Raw genomic sequence first — 23948 nt, forward strand, 5'->3', positions numbered from 1 at the left:
ATTATTATTATAATTATTGGTTAATAAAGCTGTGGACAAATTTCCCCATACTACTTAGTGTCTGTGTATTATTGGGTTAAGTTATGGGGGTGGTTTGTCCTGGATTCCGACTGCCCAAATGGCGACTATAGACCTGTCACGTCTTTCCTCCAAGCTATACATGTTAAGTTCCTTTAACCTTTCCTGGTAAGTTTTATCCTGCAATCCATGAACCAGTTTAGTAGCCCTTCTCTGAACTCTCTCTAAGGTATCAATATCCTTCTGAAGATACGGTCTCCAGTACTGCGTACAATACTCCAAGTGAGGTCTCACCAGTGTTCTGTACAATGGCATGAGCACTTCCCTCTTTCTACTTCTAATACCTCTCCCTATACAACCAAGCATTCTGCTAGCATTTAAGTCATATTTACTCCTAAATCTCTTTCCTCAGATGTTGAGGTTAGAAGGGTATTAAATAGCCTATACTCTGCCCTTGGGTTTTTACGTCCAAGGTGCATTATCTTGCACTTATCCACATTAAATGTCAGTTGCCACAACTCTGACCATTTTTCTAGTTTACCTGAATCATTTGCCATTTGGCTTATCCCTCCTGGAACATATAACATTTAGTGAAGAACACATACTCACAGACAGATACTTACAGACACAGATACACACTTAAAGCCATGGAAACATATGCAGACACAAAAACCAGAAGTTCAAACACAGGAAGATGCAGACACAAAAAAACAGAAATTCAAACACAGGAACATGCAGACACAAAAAACAGAAATTCAAACACAGGAACATGACGATACAAAATCCAGAAATTCAAACACAGGAACGTGCAGACACAAAAAAATGAAATTCAAACACAGGAACATGAAGACACAAAAAACAGAAATTCAAACACAGGAAGATGCAGACAAAAAAACTGAAATTCAAACACAGTAAAGATGCAGACACAAAATCCAGAAATTCAAACACAGAAACATGAAGACACAAAAAACTGAAATTCAAACACAGGAACATAGATACATACAGCTACACACAGAGACAGTCATGCACAGGCATGGACACAGACAGGCATAGAAAGGCCTACTGCTTCCCTTTCCACTACCACAGGCTAAGATATGTCTCTGTGCAGGGGGTGGGGAGAAGGCAGGCAGTGACGCATGGTCCAATGTTTCAGGGCCATTGGCCAATGGCCATAGGCCTTTCCCTGTTTAGCATAGAGAGTGAGTGAGAGGTGTCGGTGAGCCTGTGCTGTCCTTGCACGTTCTCCTCTGGGAAACTCGACTGAGAGCAGAAGAAGCACAGTTATAGAGAAACATACCCATTGTATAGCGCTACGGAATTTGATGTCGCTATATAAATATTAAAATAATAATAATATTAGAGAGAGAATGTCATATTCCCTGTGTCTCTAAATTATGCTGCTCTCGATATCAGCTGCCTCCCAGAGCACACTGGTCAGGGAGAGTGGCACAGAACCAGAGATTTGGCAGCTCAGGGCTACTGGAGTGCAGCCATCCACTGGTGATGGACCAGCAATATTAGAGTATGTAAATCTGCTTTTATATATAGTCTACAGGAAACTTTTATTTTTCTTGCAATGCCTTCAATAGTTCAGTTTTTTAGAAAATATATTCATGATTGCAGGCAGTGCATGCAGGATAGAAATCAGATCTACTTGTCACAAGGATTTAATGAAATCCCATATTCTCATGGCCTAATATTATACAATATCTATCATTAAAGGAACACTTTAAACTCGCTGTAGTGGTTATGGTGCCAGAAGTGCTATTTTAGAATGGTTTGTAGTTCAGCAACATATGGGGGGGGGGGGCGGAATTTGAGGACCCCTGCCGTTTGCAATTGAGGCAAAACACATGTTGGACTCACACTAGTGTATGCTAGCACCTTGGTGGTTTTAGCACTGTGATTGGGTAGCTAATATAAAGTGTAAGGATTCATTAATGATCATTTTTTTTGTTAGTCCAGGGTTAGGCAACCTTCGCCACTCCAGATGTTGCGGACTGCATGACCCTTGATGCTTTGCCAGCCTTATGCCTGTCAGAGCATTGTGGGAGATGCAGTCTGCAACGTCTGGAGTGCCGAATGTTGCCTACTGTTTTGAGTCTAGTGGATGCATCAGAATCTCGTGGCAATGTAATTGTAACATTTTACAACATCTCACTGAAGTCCTATGGCATTTTCAGGCTACAGTAGTCTTTTGGTTACACAGTTGCTCTTTCTAACCTTACATTCTAAATAACACTGAGACAAATTGATATATGTAGTTACCAGTAGGCGGGGAAAATTCAGTCATTTATTAATTTTCATCCACCTTAACGCCATATAATGCCCTCTTATGTTTCTAGGGGTTTACTAACTAAATACTGCATTCTATCTTTAAGGCTATCAATTGTTTATTCATGCATGTTTCTCTCTAGAAAGCTCCCCTCATCGTATAACTAGCTATTCATAATAAAACTAGCAGTTGGCATTCAATTGTTAATCTTCTAAGCTGATTTAGAATTTTTGAGAGGCTTTCTCAATTCAATTAACAAGCATTACCGTAGGGGAGGATAGTCTAAATGTCGCTGTAAGAACGTTCATATTTTCAAAGGTTGTCTCTTATGAACTCTACAACAAATGTAATCCTTCAAGCTGAATTTTTGCGAAGCCTTCTCAACTCAGTTAATGAAAATTCATTTTAGGGGTTGATTGTCTAAATCAGGGGTGCCTAAAAGGTAGATCCCCAGACATTGTAGAGATACAACTCCTATGATGCTTCGTATGCCTTAGCATGCCTTTAGAATAACAAAGCATCATGGAACCTGTAGTTTTAAAACATCTGGGGATCAACCTTTTGGGAATTCCTGGTCTAAATGTTGCCAAAATACTGCTGATCATTTCAAAGCTTATGTTGTGTGAATTGCACAGATACATATATATAGTGATTCAGCAACTTCCAAAGTTAATACTTAATTTTTTATGGGACATTTTGTCATTTTGTCACTACCACTGCAAGCCTCAACATACGAGTCATTATCTTGCAAGTTCCCCTAATTTTATGTAACATTTTCTCTGATTTCTGCTTGGACCCCAACTCCTTACATGTTCCATTGACAAGAACTGCGATCAGTGCTGAACAAAATATGCTATAAACACCTGCTGAACAGGCGATACGCTGAGTACACCCATTGAGGACAATAGGAATGAGGGGATTGGCTGAAAAAGTCATAAACTGCATCATAGTCTGCTGGAAAATCTCAAATACTGGGGCTTTGCAGCTGACACTGTGGGTTCAAAAGTTGGGAGTTTTTTGGGGAGTTTCTTTTATGTGTTTGTTTAAAGCATTGGCCTTATAAAGCTTTAAAACGATTGTAAATCAACTCCAGATTGTCGTGCCCTTTTTAATCAGGCAAGCTTCGGGAAAAGTTACGCTAAACATGTAATTCTACTTTGAAGAATAACTTCAGAAATTTAACTCGTTCAGAACATGTAGGAATTTCAATGCAAGCTAAAAATGACTGCCCCTTTAAGTATACTGGCAGAAACAAGTTAAACACTTAACAAAACTAAAACAAACAAACAAACAAAAAATACAATCATTCAAGTGACTGGAAATGATATTGCACAATGACGATTGGCCAAATCCCATCCCTCTAAATAACTGTATCTAACATGATAAGAAACTGCTTAGTAAGAAGCCTTGAAAGCCACAAACTATTCTCAAATTTCACAGCACGATTGTGTCACGTCAGCACCTGTGCGTAATATTACACATTTGTCAGATAAAGCAATTTGATCCAGCTGCTGATACAGTATCAAACATATATATTGTGCAAATTGTGGGATTGTTTGTGGTTTCCAATAGCCACACTGTGTGTTTAATCAAAACAACAAAACTCATTGGGTTTAAATCAAAATAGTGGGGTTTTTACTTATCAGGGACGACACAGAAATTGCTTCAATATAAGACAAACATTGACAAAATATTTTATTTTGAGATTTTCTTCTAAATCAGCTAGATTGGCCTAAAATGCACAATTTGCTTGACAGCTGTCTACAGTCCCAAGTCCAACAAGTAAACCCTACAACTCAAAAAGTATTTTATTAGTCTTTAGACAAACTCACCTGCAATATCATGTTATTGGGTCCTAAGCAGGAAAAGATAAAAAGTGACATAACAGTTTTTATGAAAAAACATCCCATGATGCTCTTTAGTGAGAGACGTATGGGTGTTGTATCAGCTGGGGTCTCTGGTTCTAGACCAGCGATGGTTGGCCTTGCCACCTCAGATGTGTAGGAAAAACCATGATTCTCACACCTAAAGGCTGGCCAAGAATTCAGAGACTTTTAGTTTTCAAACACATGGGGTACCAGGATAAACTATCTCACACCTCCTGAAAAGGTAGTTTGAACTCTATGACCAGAAGGTTTAGTCTAGTCCCAAGATTCCAGAGCCTTTTGAAATACCTTCATAGTAAGCTACATTTTTGTAACATGAAATTGCCCAGGCTTCTAACCAGTGCTACTAACCTGTTGATGTGAATGAAGCAATCCAGTTACTGGAGTTTTGTCTGTGTTCTTCAAAATTAATCCAAAAAATACATAGTGTAATGCATAATAATAGTATTTGTTTTCTCTCTTCCAAGTGCCGTACACTTCCTTTCTAATCCCAGGTGCTTCTCTGGTGACTTTTTATTATTGCAAGTTAGGATCTGCCCAGAGTCTTAACCTCTCAACTTTTGAAGAAGTTTGTAGCAACTGAGGATATTTTTGCAGGCACCTTGTTTTGAAGGGAAAGGGGGGCTTATTTCTTATTTGACAATTCAGACAATGCAACCTCCCATTTTTGGGGAAAAAAATAGGATGTATTGATGAGCATTCAAAATTTTCAGTCTTTTACATGTTCACATAACTGATGTAGCATAGTAGGAACATGTTAACAAGTTGTTCAGAGAGTGCCCTCTAATGGCCCATTTTATAACAGCAACTCGTATAATCGGTCATTGTACAGAAGACTTTTTATGCCCGTTTGGTGTTCATTGTAGCTTTTGACTAATGTGTTTTTTAATGATTAGTTGGGAAGTATTAACAATAAATGTATATTAATTAGATGAATATTGCAGATCTGCTCATGTTTCTGCTTGGTCACTGGAGAAGAAATTGTTAAAATGAGAAGCCATTGGATTCATGTAACCTCAGAGAGATGAGTTACAGATAAATAGTGATATATTTTATATGAGCGTATGATATAACACAACGTAATGATAAACAAGCCAGATCGAAGATGGGAAGAGAAAGTGAAACATCTATTATTTGTTCAAGAGTACAATCGATTTATAGCAATATATATACAGTATTAGCGTGACGGGTAGCCTTGGTGCTATAGATATGATGATTTACGTTTCCACTGGAAACACTGAGTGGTACACTGAGGGAAACACTGTATGGTACATGGATCGGCACACTGAGTGGTACAATGAGTTATGCACCGAATGGTACACTGAGGGCACACTGAGTTATACACCGAGTGATATAATGAGTGTTGCACTGAACAGTTCACTAACTGGTACACTGAATTATATACTGAGTGGCACAATGAGTGATACACTGAGGGGCACACTGAATGATACACTGAGGGGCACACTGAATGGTACACTGAAGGGCACACTGAGGGGCACACTGAATGTTACACGGAATTGCACACTGAGGGGTACACTGAGAGCACAGTGAATGGTACACTGAAGGCACACTGAATCATACATTGAGGGGCACACTGGATGGTACATTGAGGGCACACTGAATGGTACACTGAAGGCACACTTAATCATACATTGAGGGGCACACTGGATGGTACATTGAGGGCACACTGAATGGTACACTGGAATGGTACACTGAATGGTACACTGGAATGGTACACTGAGGGGCACAATGAATGGTACACTGAGGGGCACACTGAATAGTACACTGAGGGGCACACTGAGCGGTACTGTGATGGGCACACTGAATGGCACACTGAGCAGCACACTAACCCTTACACTAAACGTTATTGGTTATGATGCAGAGAATGTCACTTTAATAATGCTCTTATTATAAGCAGAACTATAATGCTCTCATAGTCCATAGTTCCCTAATCATAAAACAAGTTTCTCCAATGTTTAATTGCTCTGTGAATATTCACATGGTCTTTCCATTGACCTCAGCAATGTCTCGTATGTCCATTCCCTAACCACGTTTAGCAGTTCCATCCAGCCAAGCTGATCCCAGATTCAGTAAATACCCAAGGTGGTAATAAAATAGGATGGGAAAGGGATTAAATCCTGCTCAACGTCTAATAAATAACTCCCAGGACATTGTAGTATGAATGCCAAGACTTTGACTTGTTATTTATACAAACATAACACACAAACCAAGGAAAGAAACACAATATTCTGTCTTTGCAGTTGCAATTTATTGCATACACTTTGCACACTTTCCTAATTGATGGACATGTTGGCAAATACAACATAACAGTGTCCTGTACAATAATAACTATGGGTTAGTAGTTGTGGCATACAATCTGGGGTTAGAATCCAATTTTAGAACTTTGGATGGTTGGACAATATGATTGTTGATGTTCACCCACTATATAGTAAGTTTGGGTTAAACTTTCCCTCGGCCTCTGAATAACCTTCTGATTGTTTGTGGAGGGGAATTTTAATGACTCATATATTGCATTGTAGATGTGTTTCTTTCTTTCTTCAGTAAAATACTTTCTCTAGATAGGAATTCAGGAACATTCCAGTTGGGTCGAGTTTCTCCCTGATGCTGTTAAACTTGGAAAAACCTGGGTACATCTTTTGGAAGTCTTTCCGGGTGCATGTGTGAGCCTAAGGAGAATTCAGAAAAACTAAAGTTTAGAAAATTCTGGGAGAAAACATAATAAGACAACAACATCTGGAGAAACACAACAATTTCAAAAATAATTTCATTATTTTGTTATTAAAGTTAAAATGTTTCTCTGTTTGGCCTAATTATTCACTGTCTCTCCACATCGTCTCACTCTTTGCTGTACTTGGCATCGTTATTCATTATCTCTCCATTTGCTGTGCTTTGTCTAGTTATTGTTGTCTCTCCGTTGGTGTACATGGGCTAAGTATTCACACTCACTCCCCACTCATATGCTTGTCCAAGTAATGCCATGTCTCTCCTCACCACTGTGTTTGGATTAGGTGTTCACATTTTCTCCCGATCACTGTGCCCGACCTTGTCGTTCATTGTTTCTATATTTTGCATAATTACAAATAATTACCTAGACTCTCTCCATTTTTGTCACATTTTTACATTTTCCTTTCTATACTTCTCTATTGTAGTTGACCATATCATCTCCTCTGTTTTCACAATTTACCTAATAATCTCACTAAATAATTAATCTTATTCCTGAACTTAATTTCTCCATCCATTACCAACATTTTCTCTTTACACCTCTTAGTCTACTTTCCAATGTTCACCTCCAATCTTCTTGGTCGAGATGGGTTTCCAGGTTGGATTGTGCCTCAATGTTTGCAACAAATCTCTAGAATTATAACACCATCTCTTTAAATTTATACAGTCTCAATCTGCATATTCGATTTCATCTAGCTCCGATCTATGCTTTTTTCAAGCATATGTGTAATTATAAATATAAATTTCATGGCAAGAAATGTTTTTGCAAAATCAATTTTACTGAAAATAGAAACATTTTTGGACCCAGAAATTATTTGGTTCACTTGTCAACTGAGGAAAAAGTAACCAACGAGGGGAAAAACAACAGGAGCAGGAGAAAAAAAAAATCTATATATTTTTTTTTTTTTAAAGTTACTTCTGTTTTTTCCTTCATTACTCACTTCTCACTTGATCAATCATGTATTTTCCTGCACTGCCTTAAATGTCCCACAAACCTGTTGCCGTCTCCAGAACTTCTTGAAGACAGATGATCAGCAGGAGTTTGCTTATTCCCGCAACAGACTCTGACACGGTGCCCTTACCCTTCTATTATGCCTTTTTTGTGCTATTTCAGATAAATAGTTGCAGACAAATAATGGTACTACAGATCAGAAGTGTTCATACCTTGGCCCAGTGCGGTCTTCCACCAACTCGTTTCATAATAGTTTCATATTCTATCCAGTATTCTTGGTGTGGAACGTCCTTCCCATATGGCCTGGGGAATAAATGATTAAAATGACAATGTTTTAATCAAAGTTGTTTTAAAAACTCTGTATGGGATCTATCAGTGATACTATTTTTATTTCTACTAGATCACTACTCCTTACTTGCTCCTTTCCTTGCTGACCTTCACTATTCCTTTATTTAGGTCCATTATCTCCTCTATCCCTACTATGTCATACTTTAACAACCCAAAATTAGACTGAGCACTTTCAAAACCTGCAAACTAAGCCTGTGTTTGCAATAAAAGTGAATCTAGACAGCTCATGGCACAGTGACATGAAAAGAAATGCCATTACGAACATCTGTAAAAGTTCTGGACACCAAAACCAGTTCTCTGTGTAGAGTTCTGCTGGAGGTCCTTCTCATACAAGCTGCTCTGAAAGTCCTGAATCTGTTTGGAGTCAGGCTACATAGAGGTAAACTCTCTGTGTTTTGTGTTAAGATAGATACTAATTATCTTACTCACAGCACTACTTGAGTGGACCACATATCAGATAATATTTTGGAGCAATTCATATGTTGTGACCTAAGTACATATGGAGCAATTCACATGCTGACAATGTGAGTGCATGTGAGACAACACAAATGGGGAGATTGTGAGTACATTTAAGAAAACATTTAGGGCAATACATATATATGGGGTAATGTGACTATATAGGGAGCAATATATGGAGCAAAGGCATAAGAGAGATACAGCAATATAGGGGCATATAGTTCTGGACAATTAGTGGGGGAGGTTATTGTATAAGTGAGCATTTATATTGAAATGTGTTTTATGGAGAGGCCAGTAACATAAATGAGGAACAGAGGCAAATCAGAAAATGTAGCATTTTTAAAATTATATTTAAAATACTGTTTCTTATGTATAACTTTGCTATTATTCTGTAAATATTGTTTGAGATTTTTCCTGTCCAAAAAACGAGATATTTGTTTTATTATATTAAATAATGTGTTATCTAAGCATAGTGATATGATAAATAAATGTGCAATCACTTTCCAGAACATGAGAAACTTGGTTTCAAGTGGTCATTGCTGGTCAAGTTACTAGGCAGTAAAGGTATAAAATCCATGCGATGACTTGCTTATGTCTTACCTGTACATAATAATGTTCATGTAGCAGCTATCTCGACTATAACACGGGCTCAGTAAGATGTCATCTCCCTTGGCAAATCGGACTTCTACCGGAAAATGGGCAACTACATGCGGATTTCTTTCCAGCCAGGATTTAAGCTGAATTAATGCATCCTTGGTCTTCTCGCTAGTGATAGATCAATCAGTAGGTCATAAATTTGAACAATTCTTGTGTAGGTGGTACTAACTATCTGACAGATGAATGCAAGCTGTCTCTGCAGTGCTATATAAATGGTGGCCCACTTTAATTCTGCAAAATGTGAACAGATAGATCACATGAAGTTCAAAACACTAACAGACTATTTATGGCCAAGTGAACAAAAAATGTGATTATTCTCCAGGAGAAATTTGAGATTTAAATAAGGTTGCTCTTGGCCCAGTCAACCAGTTCTACTTTTTACATGTCTGTGTTAAGTTCACAAGTCAATTTCTTGGAAAATGCCCCAAGGGTGGAAACTACAAGAAACATGTAGCTGAATAGAGTTACCCTATAGATCATGGAGAACTCACTATGACATTGTAGGACTACTTTCTTCTTTTTTTTTTTTTTTTAGACTAGCAGTTAAAGTTATAGTTATAATAATAGTCAAGAAAACTAACATGTCTTAATGTTAATCTGAGTACTTGGAGATTCAGTAAAGCTAGTGAGAGAGACATGAGATTAGATGTGAAAAACCACTGGGACACAGTTCACTATGTAGATACTGTACAATATTATGCAAAGCCCTTAGCATTTCAGAAAAAAGAAACATAACATATGTGTAAATCACTCAATAGTTGCAATCATTGGTGTGGATTGGAGAAATTCTAATGGCATCAGCTACATATACGTGGCACCCCTTGTACGGGCAGAGGAGTGTTGCCTAGGTTAGCTTGTGGCATCCAACCTATACCCAAATCTGGAAGATGTCTGGCATAGCCTCTGAGGATGAGAGACGCAGAGGTAGCACAGGTGTGTTGTGGGGCATTTCAGGCCAGTTTTGAGGCCTGCATCTCGGAGCCACGGACATGGAGGCTCTTTCAGTCCAAGTCCTTCCCATCAAGGGAGAAACAAAAGACCTTGATGTTACAATTGTGGTCATCCTTCGTTCCATGTGGGTGACGCCCTCAGCCTGGGCGGGCTAGTATCAGCGGTAACGCGTGCTTGTGAAAGGGATAGCCCTAAGGTACGCCTAATCATCACCCGGTCCTCACTCCTCTATACCCTCCTGAGCCCGAGGCCATCCAGCTGCCATCCAGCTGCCAGGTGTGTCTTCAAGGGGGTCCAGAAAGGGTAGAAGATGTTGTCCAGCTACCGTAATTACTTCTCCACACCAATAGGGCATTTATTCCTGGGTTCTGTGGGAGCTTCAGCGTGAGGGAGAGGCACAGCCGCCATCTTAAGGAGAGGAGTTGCGGCCCGAGCTGGATCAGGTACAGTATCTTGGGACCTTTGTGGCATGCAACCAGCCAGTGGGGACCGGGATGATCCCCGCCGGTCCAAAGAGGGGGGATGGGTCTGCCAGATATAACTGCGAGGGTGCAGCATCACACTGAATGGAAGAGTGACTGCCTTGCCCGCCTGGCGGCCACATGAGGAAATGCTATGGTGGAAGCATGTTGAATAGTCTGAGGCTCCCCAGTTGTCTCCAGGATCAGGTAGTTTGTGAGGGGTGTTGTTTTGGCGAGCTGGGTGGCGATGATACCACCTAAGTGAAAGATCAAGCTGGGCTGTAGGACTACTTTCATGAGTTTAGATTCTAGACACATTCTTGACCTCTGCAGAGCAATCAGTCCTAGTTTAAATCTGTCATATTACATGTGCATTTGTCATGACCCCCTTGACTTTGGCTTTGCATATGGTGAAGGATCCATCTATGAAATGAACCTACTTGTTAAAGGTAACCAACATGATCTCAACTGTTCTACAATGCTCTCTCTTTACCTTACTGTACTTACAATATAGGTTTTCTAGCAGCTTTTTACTGATGATAATTCAGGAAAGCTTTTTCCAAAAGTAAGTGAGACAGGTATTTCTATCTACTAATTTTGTGCTTACACACTAAATTGCAGACCAAGTTCTTTGATTAATTTTGTACACACTAATGAAACACATCAGACTTGATATTGTCTTACACTGTTTTGATAATACAAAAAGATGGCTTGCTGAAGCCCAATTTTTCATCCATCGATTCAAGTTATGCCTGCTATATTCCTTAAGTTTAGGAGCTTTGTGGGAGGCCGCTGGGCTTCTAGCACTTGGACATACTTGGGCGAGCTGTGATTTCTGACGTTTATGAGAAAAGAGCTGCTGGAGCACCGTAATTTTCCTTGAATTTATAATTAATTTTCCTAAGACAACTCCATTTTTGAAATAAGGATTGTTTTATAGTTTATAGTTTACAATATTATTAGAGCTAAATACAGAAATCCTAATTAAATAACTGTTTGAAGGATCTGGTGACATTACTTACACTGGAATGGCCCAGTCTTGCACGTGTTGCTTAAAGAGACACTCAAAATTGAATACTTTATGGCTAATGTCCACTCGTTCACTTTTACTGGAAAACTGAAGCCAGAAGTAAAACCGGTTGATAGATGGGAGAATGCGAGGCATGAACGTGCTGGAGAAGGAAAAGATAAAGTCATCAGATTGTACAAATTCCTGTCCCATGGGAACTTTCATATAAAACATGGCATGATCATCAAAATGGGCATTCAACTTTGGAAGAATTTGCAAAATGAAAGAAAATTATGGTTTCGGTTATTTAGCCAGAAAAAGGATGAAAAATTGCTGTTCTGCAAATGTCAGAATGAACGCATGACTCAATGATCGAATGCCGTTCTGACACCATTTGGTCATTTAGTTAATCGGACATGTGGCAGGAAATTAAGCCAATGACAGAAAACACGATACCTACCGAGAGTGATCTGACCAATCCTGTGACCATAATCACAGACCGATCATCTTGCAGTGCTATTTTGAGTTTGATTTAGTGTTTTATCAGCGAGTTAATGTCAAGTTATTGCAACGTTAGACCAATGTTAAAAGATAACCAAGTTGTTAGACCAAAAGATCTAACAACTTGGTTATCTCAGTGCATCCAAAAACAAACAAGATCTCACTAGCTCATATTCTACGTTACGTCCCACTACTTTTCAAGACGAGTTTAAACCCCACCAACTCACTCATTACGTCAAACTCTCCCTCACCTGACCGACACTGTACACCCTCTTACCACTTTCAAAACCATGTGTTACCATGTGTTAGGAACTCACAGCCTTTTCCTTTAACAAGATCCCCCTCCTCCCACCTCATCCCTGAGTTTGCACTTCCCATCATTCAAATTAAAATTCTTTATAAAAAAATTACAGGAAATATGGTGCTATACAGAGTTAGAGTAAATACAGGAGATATGGTGCTAAACAGAGTTAGAGTAAATACAGGAGATATGGTGCTATACAGAGGTACAGTAAATACTAGAGACGTGGTGCTATACAGGGGTACAGTAAATACAGGAGACATGGTGCTATACAGAGGTACAGTAAATACAGGAGACATGGGGCTATACAGAGGTACAGTAAATACTAGAGACATGGTGCTATACAGGGGTACAGTAAATACTAGAGACATGGTGCTATACAGAGGTACAGTAAATGCAGGAGACATGGTGCTATACAGAGGTACAGTAAATACAGGAGACATGGTGCTATACAGAGGTACAGTAAATACTAGAGACATGGTGCTATACAGGGGTACAATAAATACTGGAGACATGGTGCTATACAGAGGTACAGTAAACACTAGAGACATGGTGCTATACAGGGGTACAGTAAATGCAGGGGATATGGTGCTATACAGGGTTACAGTAAACACTAGAGACATGGTGCTATACAGGGGTAAAGTAAATATTGGAGACATGGTGCTATACAGGGGTACATTAAATACTGGAGATATGGTGCTATACAGAGGTACAGTAAATACAGGAGATTATAGTGCTATACAGGGGTACAGTAAACACTAGAGACACGGTGCTATACAGGGGTACAGTAAATACTGGAGACATGGTGCTATACAGAGGTACAGTAAACACTAGAGACATGGTGCTATACAGGGGTACAGTAAACACTAGAGACATGGTGCTATACAGGGGTAAAGTAAATACTGGAGATATGGTGCTATACAGGGGTACAGTAAATGCAGGGGATATGGTGCTATACAGGGGTACAGTAAACACTAGAGAAATGGTGCTATACGGGGGTACAGTAAATACTGGAGATATGGTGCTATACAGAGGTACAGTAAATACAGGAGACATGGTGCTATACAGAGGTACAGTAAATATTGGAGACATGGTGCTATACAGAGGTACAGTAAATACAGGAGGCATGGTGCTATACAGAGGTACAGTAAATACTAGAGACATGGTGCTATACAGGGGTACAGTAAATACTAGAGACATGGTGCTATACAGAGGTACAGTAAATACTAGAGACATGGTGCTATACAGGGGTACAGTAAATACAGGAGACATGGTGTTATACAGAGGTACAGTAAAAACAGGAGATATGGTGCTATACAGAGGTACAGTAAACACTAGAGACATGGTGCTATACAGGGGTACAGTAAATACTGGAGATATGGTGCTATACAGAGGTACAGTAAATACTAGAGACATGGTGCTATACAGGGGTACAGTAAATACAGGAGACATGGTGCTATACAGAGGTACAGTAAATACTAGAGACATGGTGCTGTACAGGGGTACAGTAAATACTAGAGACATGGTGCTATACAGGGGTACAGTAAATACAGGAGATATGGTGCTATACAGGGGTACAGTAAATACAGGAGATATGGTGAATAAATGGTAAATACAAAATACTCGATATTCTACAGTAATGGATGTCTGTAAATCATCAGTCGGTGTAAAACACAATTTGATCATGTTTCAAAGCAAATCACATGATTCAGCATGATGTTTGCGCTTAAATATATGTAGAATGTAAAAATTACAAAATAATGATAAAAATAAAGAATAATAATAATAGTGGATGAACAGTAATTTGTTTGAAGCTACATTTTTTTTTATCATATTTAGTATTTTATTAAATCTACCCTTAAAGGCAACCTACAGATTTCGAGATCATCTGGAGAGACAGCTGTTAGTGTCCGGCAGCATTTAAAGTCACAAGAATCTCAGCATTTTATCCTATTTAACAAAAATCTTTTGTGACATCCATACAGATATACATCTGTTCAGTTTTCAGAGCTTGTAAAATGATCTGAATTAGTTCCTAGATAGACAGAAACATAGTTCTTGTTTATCTTGTTCCAATATAATGCGTGCCCTGGGAGTTCCAGGACTGGGGCTGCATGCTGTATTTACCCAATGAAGATCATTTCAACATTTGTCTTAATCTATCTCTGACCACACTATTATTACTAACATTAGAATGTGATGGCAGATAAGAACCATTCGGCCCATCAAGTCTCCCTAATTTTCTAAATACTTTCATTAGTCCCTGGCCTTATCTTATAGTTAGGATAGCCTTATGCCTATCCCACGCATGCTTAAACTCCCTCACTGTGTTAACCTCTACCACTTCAGCTGGAAGGCTATTCCATGCGTCCACTACCCTCTCAGAAAGTAATACTTCCTGATATTATTTTTAAACCTTTGCACCTTTAATTTAAGACTATGTCCTCTTGTTGTGGTAGTTTTTCTTATTTTAAATATAGTCTCCTCCTTTACTGTGTTGATTCCCTTTATGTATTTAAATGTTTCTATCATATCCCCCCTGTCTCGTCTTTCCTCCAAGCTATACATGTTAAGATCCTTTAACCTTTCCTGGTAAGTTTTATCCTGCAATCCATGAACCAGTTTAGTAGCCCTTCTCTGAACTCTCTCTAAGGTATCAATATCCTTCTGAAGATACGGTCTCCAGTACTGCTAACAATACTCCAAGTGAGGTCTCATCAGTGTTCTGTACAATGGCATGAGCACTTCCCTCTTTCTACTGCTAATGCCTCTCCCTATACAACCGAGCATTCTGCTAACATTTCCTGCTGCTCTATTACATTGTCTGCCTACCTTTAAGTCATCAGAAATAATCACCCCTAAATCCATTTCCTCAGATGTTGAGGTTAGAAGGGTATCAAATATTCTGTACTCTGCCCTCGGGTTTTTACGTCCAAGATGCATTATCTTGCACTTATCCACAAAAATGTCAATTGCCACAACTCTTAGTATCATCAGCAAAAAGACATACCTTACCATCAAGACCTTCTGCAATATCACTAATAGAAAACATTAAAGAGAATGGGTCCAAGTACAGATCCCTGAGGTACCCCACTGGTGTTAAGCCCATGCTTCGAATATACTCCATTGACTACAACCCTGTCACTCAGCCACTGTCTTACCCATTCAACAATATTGGAATCCAAACTCAAAGATTGTAGTTTATTAATGAGCCTTCTACGTTGAACAGTGAAACATGATAATGGTTATTACTAATTATAATTATATTATATATTATTACTAATAAGTTTTCACTAGCATTATTAATTACCAGTTAATTCCATGACACAAAACATAATAATTAAGCAATGGTAGTTAGTGACAGCCAAAAGTTTTAATGTCTACAACTATTAATATGTGACACTTGGTTTCATCTCTAGAATGGAAAATGTACTACGTGTCCCTACGTGTCCCTACATGTCCCTACGTGTCCCTACGTGAGTGAAAATTATGCATCACATACAAAATGTTCACAAATGCAAACTTTCAATAAAAAAATAAATAAAAATAATATAATAATAATAAATACAAATAATAATGTATTCTGTATTTAAGTTCATTTAAGTATTAAATTCTACATAAGAACATACGAATGCAATAAATACTTGTCAGGTCTATGGAAACAGTAAGGGTACTTTGCTCAGAGGATCGCTGGTGTAATGTGCATTCATTAAGCAAAGCTTTGATTGGTTGCTGGTGAATTCACAATTTCAGTTATTTAGAAAATGTGTCTTTATGTCCAAATGGTAAAATGGTAAATTCTAACTGGTGGTCGGTATCACTGGAGTCAGACATGAGTGGCATGCTGATGTTACAATTAGAGGTGGGCCATGGGAACATATCAGTATTATTAGTCACTAATGTATACTGACTGTTCAAATGAATTAGGCTTAATGGCTGTATCTTACCAACAAGAATGGATACGAGTCTTATGTTGGCACAATTTAAATAAAAATATTTGTAGTAAAATACATTAAGAGAAACTGAACAGAAATATAAAGGTTCCTTAGAACATATATCGTGTGCTGTGTAAAAATATTAAAGTGACACTATAGTCACCAGAAAAACGACAGCTTATTGTATATGTTCTGGTGAGTATAATCATTCCCTTCAGGAGTCTTGCAGTAAACAGCGTGTTCTGGACATGAAATAGGAGAACCATTTTAACACAATATTTGTGCTTTTACACCAATAACAGATATTCCCTACATACATGTCAGTTTTAAGCTCTGAAAAGGTTAATTAACAAACCAGTTTAACCAGTTCAGAGTCAGGAGGCAGGTTGAAGGGTAGCGAATAGGCTGGAAGGAGGGACATGTTTCTATGGTCATTGTGAAGCTGTTTTGTGGATGTTTGGGAGTTGATTTTTTAGAGTTAGTTGGGGATAGCAGCGATGTGGCAGTACAGAGCACAGGCAGCCTTACTAATATATTCTATGGCTGCAAGTATGCGCTCTAGGCCCAAATATTTAACCTGGGTCATGAAGTTTGATCTATCAAGGGCAGCAGAAACCCTGCTCTCCATTTTATCTTAGACCCTGGGGCATTAAGTGTAAAACTGTATCATTGTGTTACAGCTTTTATACTTGAGTTTAGATTAAATTTCTTGGATAGCCTTTGATATGTTTTTTAACTGCAATCTTGGGAATTATACGATTAGTACTGCGGAGGATAATTGTCTAGTTAGTATTACGAGTGTTTAGCTAGCGTGTTTATTACTATTTGTTATATTTTCTTTAACATCTTTTTATTAAACATTATCTTTTGCTGCACTCTGAGTGATTGTCATTTGAGGATCGCCTGTTAAGATATAACTCTGCCAATATACCTTATGCAGATAATTATCTAGAAAATATGACTGACATTCAGTGTCTCCACCCTCTGCATGGAGACATTAAACTTTCCTCATAGAGATGCATTGATTCAATTCAACTCTATGAGGAGATGCTGATTGGACAGGGCTGTGTTTGGCTTGTGCTGGCTCTGCCCCTGATTTGCCTCCTTGAAAACCTAAGCCAATCCAAAGCTTGCCTATGGGAAAACATTGTGATTGGCTTAGATTACCACTTCTGATGATGTCAGTCAAAGAGGCAGATCAGGGGCAGAGCCAGCAGCAGCAGCAGATGGGAATAAAAGGTAGGATTTTACTATATTTAGGTTGGCATGGGGGCTGGCTGGTGTTTTTAACACTGTAGGGTCAGAAATAAATGTTTCTGTTCCTGACCCTATAGAGTTCCTTTAAATAAGTGCTTTTAAATTGTATTATCAATGCTTTATTTAAATAAAATAAAAGTTTCAATAGAATGCAGAGAATGTGCTTGTTTTAGGACAGCAAATTGGTAAATCATGTTACTCTAACAAGTAATGAACGAGTAACATAGGTAGCTTATGAAATACTACAAAGATAACACTAGATGGCACCAGACCTCAACAAACCCATTATTTCAAAGCACGTCATGGAAATGTGCTAACATTCTTCCATCGGATTATTTGACTGAAATGACAACATTTATGCAAAAGTAGCTAACATACAATATGTTTAATACATAGACCCATGTAAAATTTCCTTGTGTAATTTAGGTAACAGGCACGTTCAAAGACAGAAACCTGACGGAATGTGTCAAAGGAATCGTTCAGAAGACACAGGCATTCACATACTACACCGATTCATTCCCATATCACACCGATTCATTCCCATATCACACCGATTCATTCCCATATTACATCGATTCATTCCCATATCACACCGATTCATTCCCATATTACATCGATTCATTCCCATATTTCATCAATTCATTCACATATTACATCGATTAATTCACACATTACCTTGATTCATTCATATATTACATCAGTTCGTTCATATATTACATCAATTCATTCACATATTACTTTGCCTCATTCACATATTACATTAATTAGTTCATATATTACATTGATTCATTCACATATTACATTAATTTATTCATTCACATATTACATTGATTCATTCCCATATTACATTGATTCATTCCCATATTACATGAATTCATTCACATATTACTTTAATTCATTCATTCGCATATTACATCGATCCATTCACATATTACATTAATTCATTGATATATTACATACATTCATTTACATATTACTTTGACTCATTCACATATTACATTACTTAGTTCATATATTACATTGATTCATTCCCATATTACATTGATTCATTCTCATATTACATTAATTCATTCATTCACATATTACATTAGCTCATTCATTCGCATATTACATCGATTCATTCACATATTACATCGATTCATTCACATATTACATTGATTCATTGATATATTAAATCGATTAATTTACATATTACTTTGACTCATTCACATATTACTTTAACTCATTCACATATTACATTAATTAGTTCATATATTACATTGATTTATTCATTCCCATATTACATTGATTCATTCCCATATTACATGAATTCATTCACATATTACTTTAATTCATTCATTCGCATATTACATTAATTCATTCACATATTACATCGATCCATTCACATATTACATTAATTCATTGATATATTACATTGATTCATTTACATATTACTTCGACTCATTCCCATATTACATTAATTAGTTCATATATTACATTGATTCATTCCCATATTACATTGATTCATTCACATATTACATTAATTCATTCATTCACATATTACATTAATTCATTCATTCGCATATTACATAAATTCATTCACATATTACATCGATTCATTCACATATTACATTAATTCAATGATATATTAAATTGATTAATTTACATATTACTTTGACTCATTCGCATATTACATCAATTCATTCACATATTACTTTGACTCATTCACATATTACATTAATTAGTTCATATATTACATTGATTAATTCACATATTACATTAATTTATTCATTCACATATTACATTGATTCATTCCCATATTACATTGATTCATTCCCATATTACATGAATTCATTCACATATTACTTTAATTCATTCATTCGCATATTACATCAATTCATTCACATATTACATCGATCCATTCACATATTACATTAATTCATTGATATATTACATCGATTCATTTACATATTACTTTGACTCATTCAATATTACATTAATTAGTTCATATATTACATTGATTCATTCCCATATTACATTGATTCATTCACATATTACATTAATTCATTCATTCACATATTACATTAATTCATTAATTCGCATATTACATCAATTCATTCAGATATTACATCGATTCATTCACATATTACATTATTTCATTGATATATTAAATCGATTAATTTACATATTACTTTGACTCATTCACATATTACATTAATTAGTTCATATATTACATTGATTCATTCACATATTACATTAATTTATTCATTGACATATTACATTGATTCATTCCCATATTACATTGATTCATTCCCATATTACATGAATTCATTAACATATTACTTTAATTCATTCATTCGCATATTACATCGATTCATTCACATATTACATCGATCCATTCACATATTACATTAATTCATTGATATATTACATCGATTCATTTACATATTACTTTGACTCATTCACATATTACATTAATTAGTTCATATATTACATTGATTGATTCCCATATTACATTGATTCATTCACATATTACATTAATTCATTCATTCACATATTACATTAATTCATTCATTCGCATATTACATCAATTCATTCAGATATTACATCAATTCATTCACATATTACATTAATTCATTGATATATTAAATCGATTAATTTACATATTACTTTGACTCATTCACATATTATATTAATTAGTTCATATATTACATCGATTCATTCCCATATTACATTGATTCATTCACATATTACATTAATTAATTCATTCATTCACATATTACATCGATTCATTCACATATTACATTAATTCATTGATATATTACATCAATTCATTCACATATAACATCGATTCATTCACATTTTACATTGATTCATTCACATATTACATTAATTCATTGATATATTACATCGATTCATTCACATATTACATCAATTCATTCATATATTACATCGATTCATTCCCATATTACATCAATTCATTCATATATTACATCAATTCATTCCCATATTACATCAATTCATTCATATATTACATCAATTCATTCCCATATTACATCAATTCATTCATATATTACATTGATTCATTCCCATATTACATTGATTCATTACATTATAACATCGATTCATTCACATATTACATCGATTCATGCACATATCACATTGATTCATTCACATATTACATTGATTTATTCACATATTACATTAATTAATTGATATATTACATTGATTCATTCCCATATTACATTGATTCATTCACATATTACATTGATTCATTCCCATATTACATTGATTCATTCGCATATTACATTGATTCATTCGCATATTACATCGATTTTAGCATATTAGCTGACCTCATCATAAAAATACACGCTCATGTGTTCTTCTTCCATGCTATTTTCTGTAAGTGATATTCGAGTGCACTATTTCTCACAGAAGTGTAAATATATTTATTTTTTCTTAATTTTTGACAGTTAAGGTAAAAAAAAAGGAAAATTACCCAGAACATTCACTATTGCAACGTTTTTAAACACACTTTTCATTTCAAAATAATGTGTTGACATTGGCTATCAGAATATATTAAATGAACCAGACAGAGTTTTGTAATGTACTGTCTGGAAAGTGGTGATGGAACCTGCAAGATAATGTTGATGGTATTTGCCAGTATTTATGACATATCTTTTTGATGTACAAAGAAGGACACATCATGAACAATAATGATTCATTTGTATACATTCTTCTTTCTTCTGATAAAAAAAAAATCTGATTTATTTTAAAATCTTTAAAAATACAAGGCAATTTTAAAACTTCAGTTATGGTAAATAGTCAACAGCTAATTGTACCTGCTGACAATGTAGAATATTGCTTTTCTCAGCTGATGGTATCTGCTGGACATTCAGAACTTTGGGTGTCTCTGCTGATGGTACCTGCTGGACATTCAGTTTGTTGGGTGTCTCAGCTGATTATATTAGCTGGACATTCAGAGTGTTGAGTGTCTCAGCTGATTATATCTGCTGGACATTCAGCGTGTTGGGTATCTCTGCTGATGGTGCCTGCTGAGAATTCAGAATGTTGGGTATCTCTGATGATAGTACCTAGTGGACATTCAGAGTGTTGGGTGTCTCAGCTGATGATAGCTGCGGGACATTTAGAGTGTTGGGTGTCTCAGCTGATGATAGCTGCGGGACATTTAGAGTGTTGGAAGGAGACAATCATCCCACCTGAGTTTCTGTGTCTCTCAATACAGGCTGATACGGCATTGCTGTTGGCAATTTGAACAGAGCCATCTAGAAGTTTAGCCACCATGTTTCATGGACACTCAGAAATAAAAACAGCTTGCATCACAGTTGCCATATGTTCATGTCACTCAAGATTAACCATGCCTAAAAACTGTAGTAAAAGCTAAATTATATATATAATACTACACCAGAGCATGTTGAAAACACATATTGTTCAACTGGAAAGAAAAAGGTCATGACTCTTCCCAATGTAAATCGAATTGTTATGCCCAACATGTCCACATTCAAAGTGAAATTAAAGTTTTACGCTGAAAAAGCTGAACGGAAAACATAGCTGACTCGTTGATTCAGGTACTTTGGCCTGAAATGTGAAATGAATATTGAAATGCTTGAAGGAACACTGTATAACATGTAGTGTTTAAAACGTTTCATCAAAACAATATTTCTGGTTAAACAAGTATATAAAATCTAAAGTTGTGTAAATGTATGTAAGTGTCGCTGAATAGCAACGTATACACAACATTGTTGTTTTATCATATGTTTATGTGCTAACTATAAACTCCATGTTTCAAATAAATGTTACAGTATTCTTTTTTAAAATACAAACTGTCCAGTAGTGTAGCGAATAAAGGCATAATTTAAAGAACGTAAGCAACACTCACACCAATAAGAGGCTACAAGCGCTTGTTTGCGGCCCATTGAAACTGGGATGGAGCTTTGCAGATGATGCAAACATTAAAGCAGGTCTCCAGGTGTCAGGAGATTAGAACTTCATTTATTGCCAAAAACAGAGGTCATGCAATTAAATACAACTTGCACCATTACCAATGTTATGTGGTTAGCGGTGGTTGTTGTGGTTATCAAACGCCCATGGTTTATTAACTAATGTGAGAACAGGTGGGAATTCAAAGTGAATTGAAAGGGAGTTTGAAATCTAAGGCTTAAAAGAGCCAAACTGAAAAATTATTGGAGATTTTTTCTTAAATTTTGAAATTCAGGTTGAGTTCACTTTCAATTTCTGTCCCTTTAATTCTGCACATTTACTTGTGTGCCCCAGTTCGGTTAGAATGCAGGCCTGTCTTATTATTGCTTTGTGTTCCTCTTTGATTAACTCGTTTTTAACCTATTGTATAGCACTTTGAATTGTGTTAGTGATACATTGATAAAATAATAAACAATGGTTTCTCAATTTTTCAGATCAGGTGATGTGGTCATAACGTAAGCTTTGTAAATAATCCTGTGCATACACTATGTCATTAACCATCTTTTATAGACAAGTGTTAAAATAATAATATGCACAGCATTTCTTAAGTGTCTCATTGTAACAAAATATGGGCGCATTACAAGCAAGCTATCATATCAGATTTTGGTCAAAAACTGTTTAAATCTTTAATTTTTGAGTTTTCTAATAATAAGTCTTAATGCATTTAATGCATTAATGCACTTAATGCACTTAATGCATTGTGCGCTTATATTTTGTTGCAGAGCAATTACCTTTATGACATATTTAAAGTATACCACTAGGGGGCAATGTTTCTCCTCATCACAGAATCCATCAAAAAATACTACAAAAAACTTAAAACAATCAGTCGGAGTGTAAAGATTAAATTAAATATGAATGTATTCTTTGTAATGATGATCCTAGTCGTGTATTCTGTGGGAGATCAATAAACCACTAAAATATATTGAAAAGTAAGCCAACCTACTGCTTCTAACACTGATAACAGACATTTACAGAATTATAATAAAACCATTTCTACTTAATTCAGCATTTCGTAGCAGTAATACATTTGTTACACTTCTTGCATACATTATCTGAGAGCACAATTGGGAAAATGTTTTGGTCTACTTTTAATCGCTGTTATGGATAAGAGTCTGAGATCTAAAAAAGGGCAGATTTTGTTTGCCCCGGAGAGAACCCACAATGAATTAAACTAACTCAATTAATTAGTTACAGACATCTTCATCACTCCCCTGCAGAA

General features: G+C 36.4%; 2 protein-coding genes across 2 annotated transcripts in view; both read right to left on the reverse strand.

Moving 5' to 3' along the window:
- SCARA5 (scavenger receptor class A member 5) overlaps positions 1 to 4768 on the reverse strand; it is a 389331-nt gene extending 384563 nt beyond the window's left edge. Inside the window, exon 1 of the mRNA XM_063441974.1 lies at positions 4531 to 4768. The gene's annotated coding sequence lies outside the window, so the exon portion shown is untranslated. The remainder of the gene's footprint in view (positions 1 to 4530) is intronic.
- A 1658-nt stretch (positions 4769 to 6426) lies between these two features.
- Positions 6427 to 23948, reverse strand: part of LOC134585389 (L-gulonolactone oxidase-like) — a 160057-nt gene continuing 142535 nt past the window's right edge. Inside the window, exons 9-12 of the mRNA XM_063440797.1 lie at positions 11769 to 11918; positions 9278 to 9442; positions 8086 to 8176; positions 6427 to 6866 (exon numbers count right to left, since the gene is read on the reverse strand). Coding sequence (XP_063296867.1) covers positions 6738 to 6866; positions 8086 to 8176; positions 9278 to 9442; positions 11769 to 11918 — 535 coding nt within the window. The 3' untranslated portion in view covers positions 6427 to 6737. The remainder of the gene's footprint in view (positions 6867 to 8085; positions 8177 to 9277; positions 9443 to 11768; positions 11919 to 23948) is intronic.

Source organism: Pelobates fuscus, chromosome 2 (genome assembly GCF_036172605.1).
Source record: "Pelobates fuscus isolate aPelFus1 chromosome 2, aPelFus1.pri, whole genome shotgun sequence".
In the NCBI taxonomy this organism is placed as follows: domain Eukaryota; kingdom Metazoa; phylum Chordata; class Amphibia; order Anura; family Pelobatidae; genus Pelobates; species Pelobates fuscus.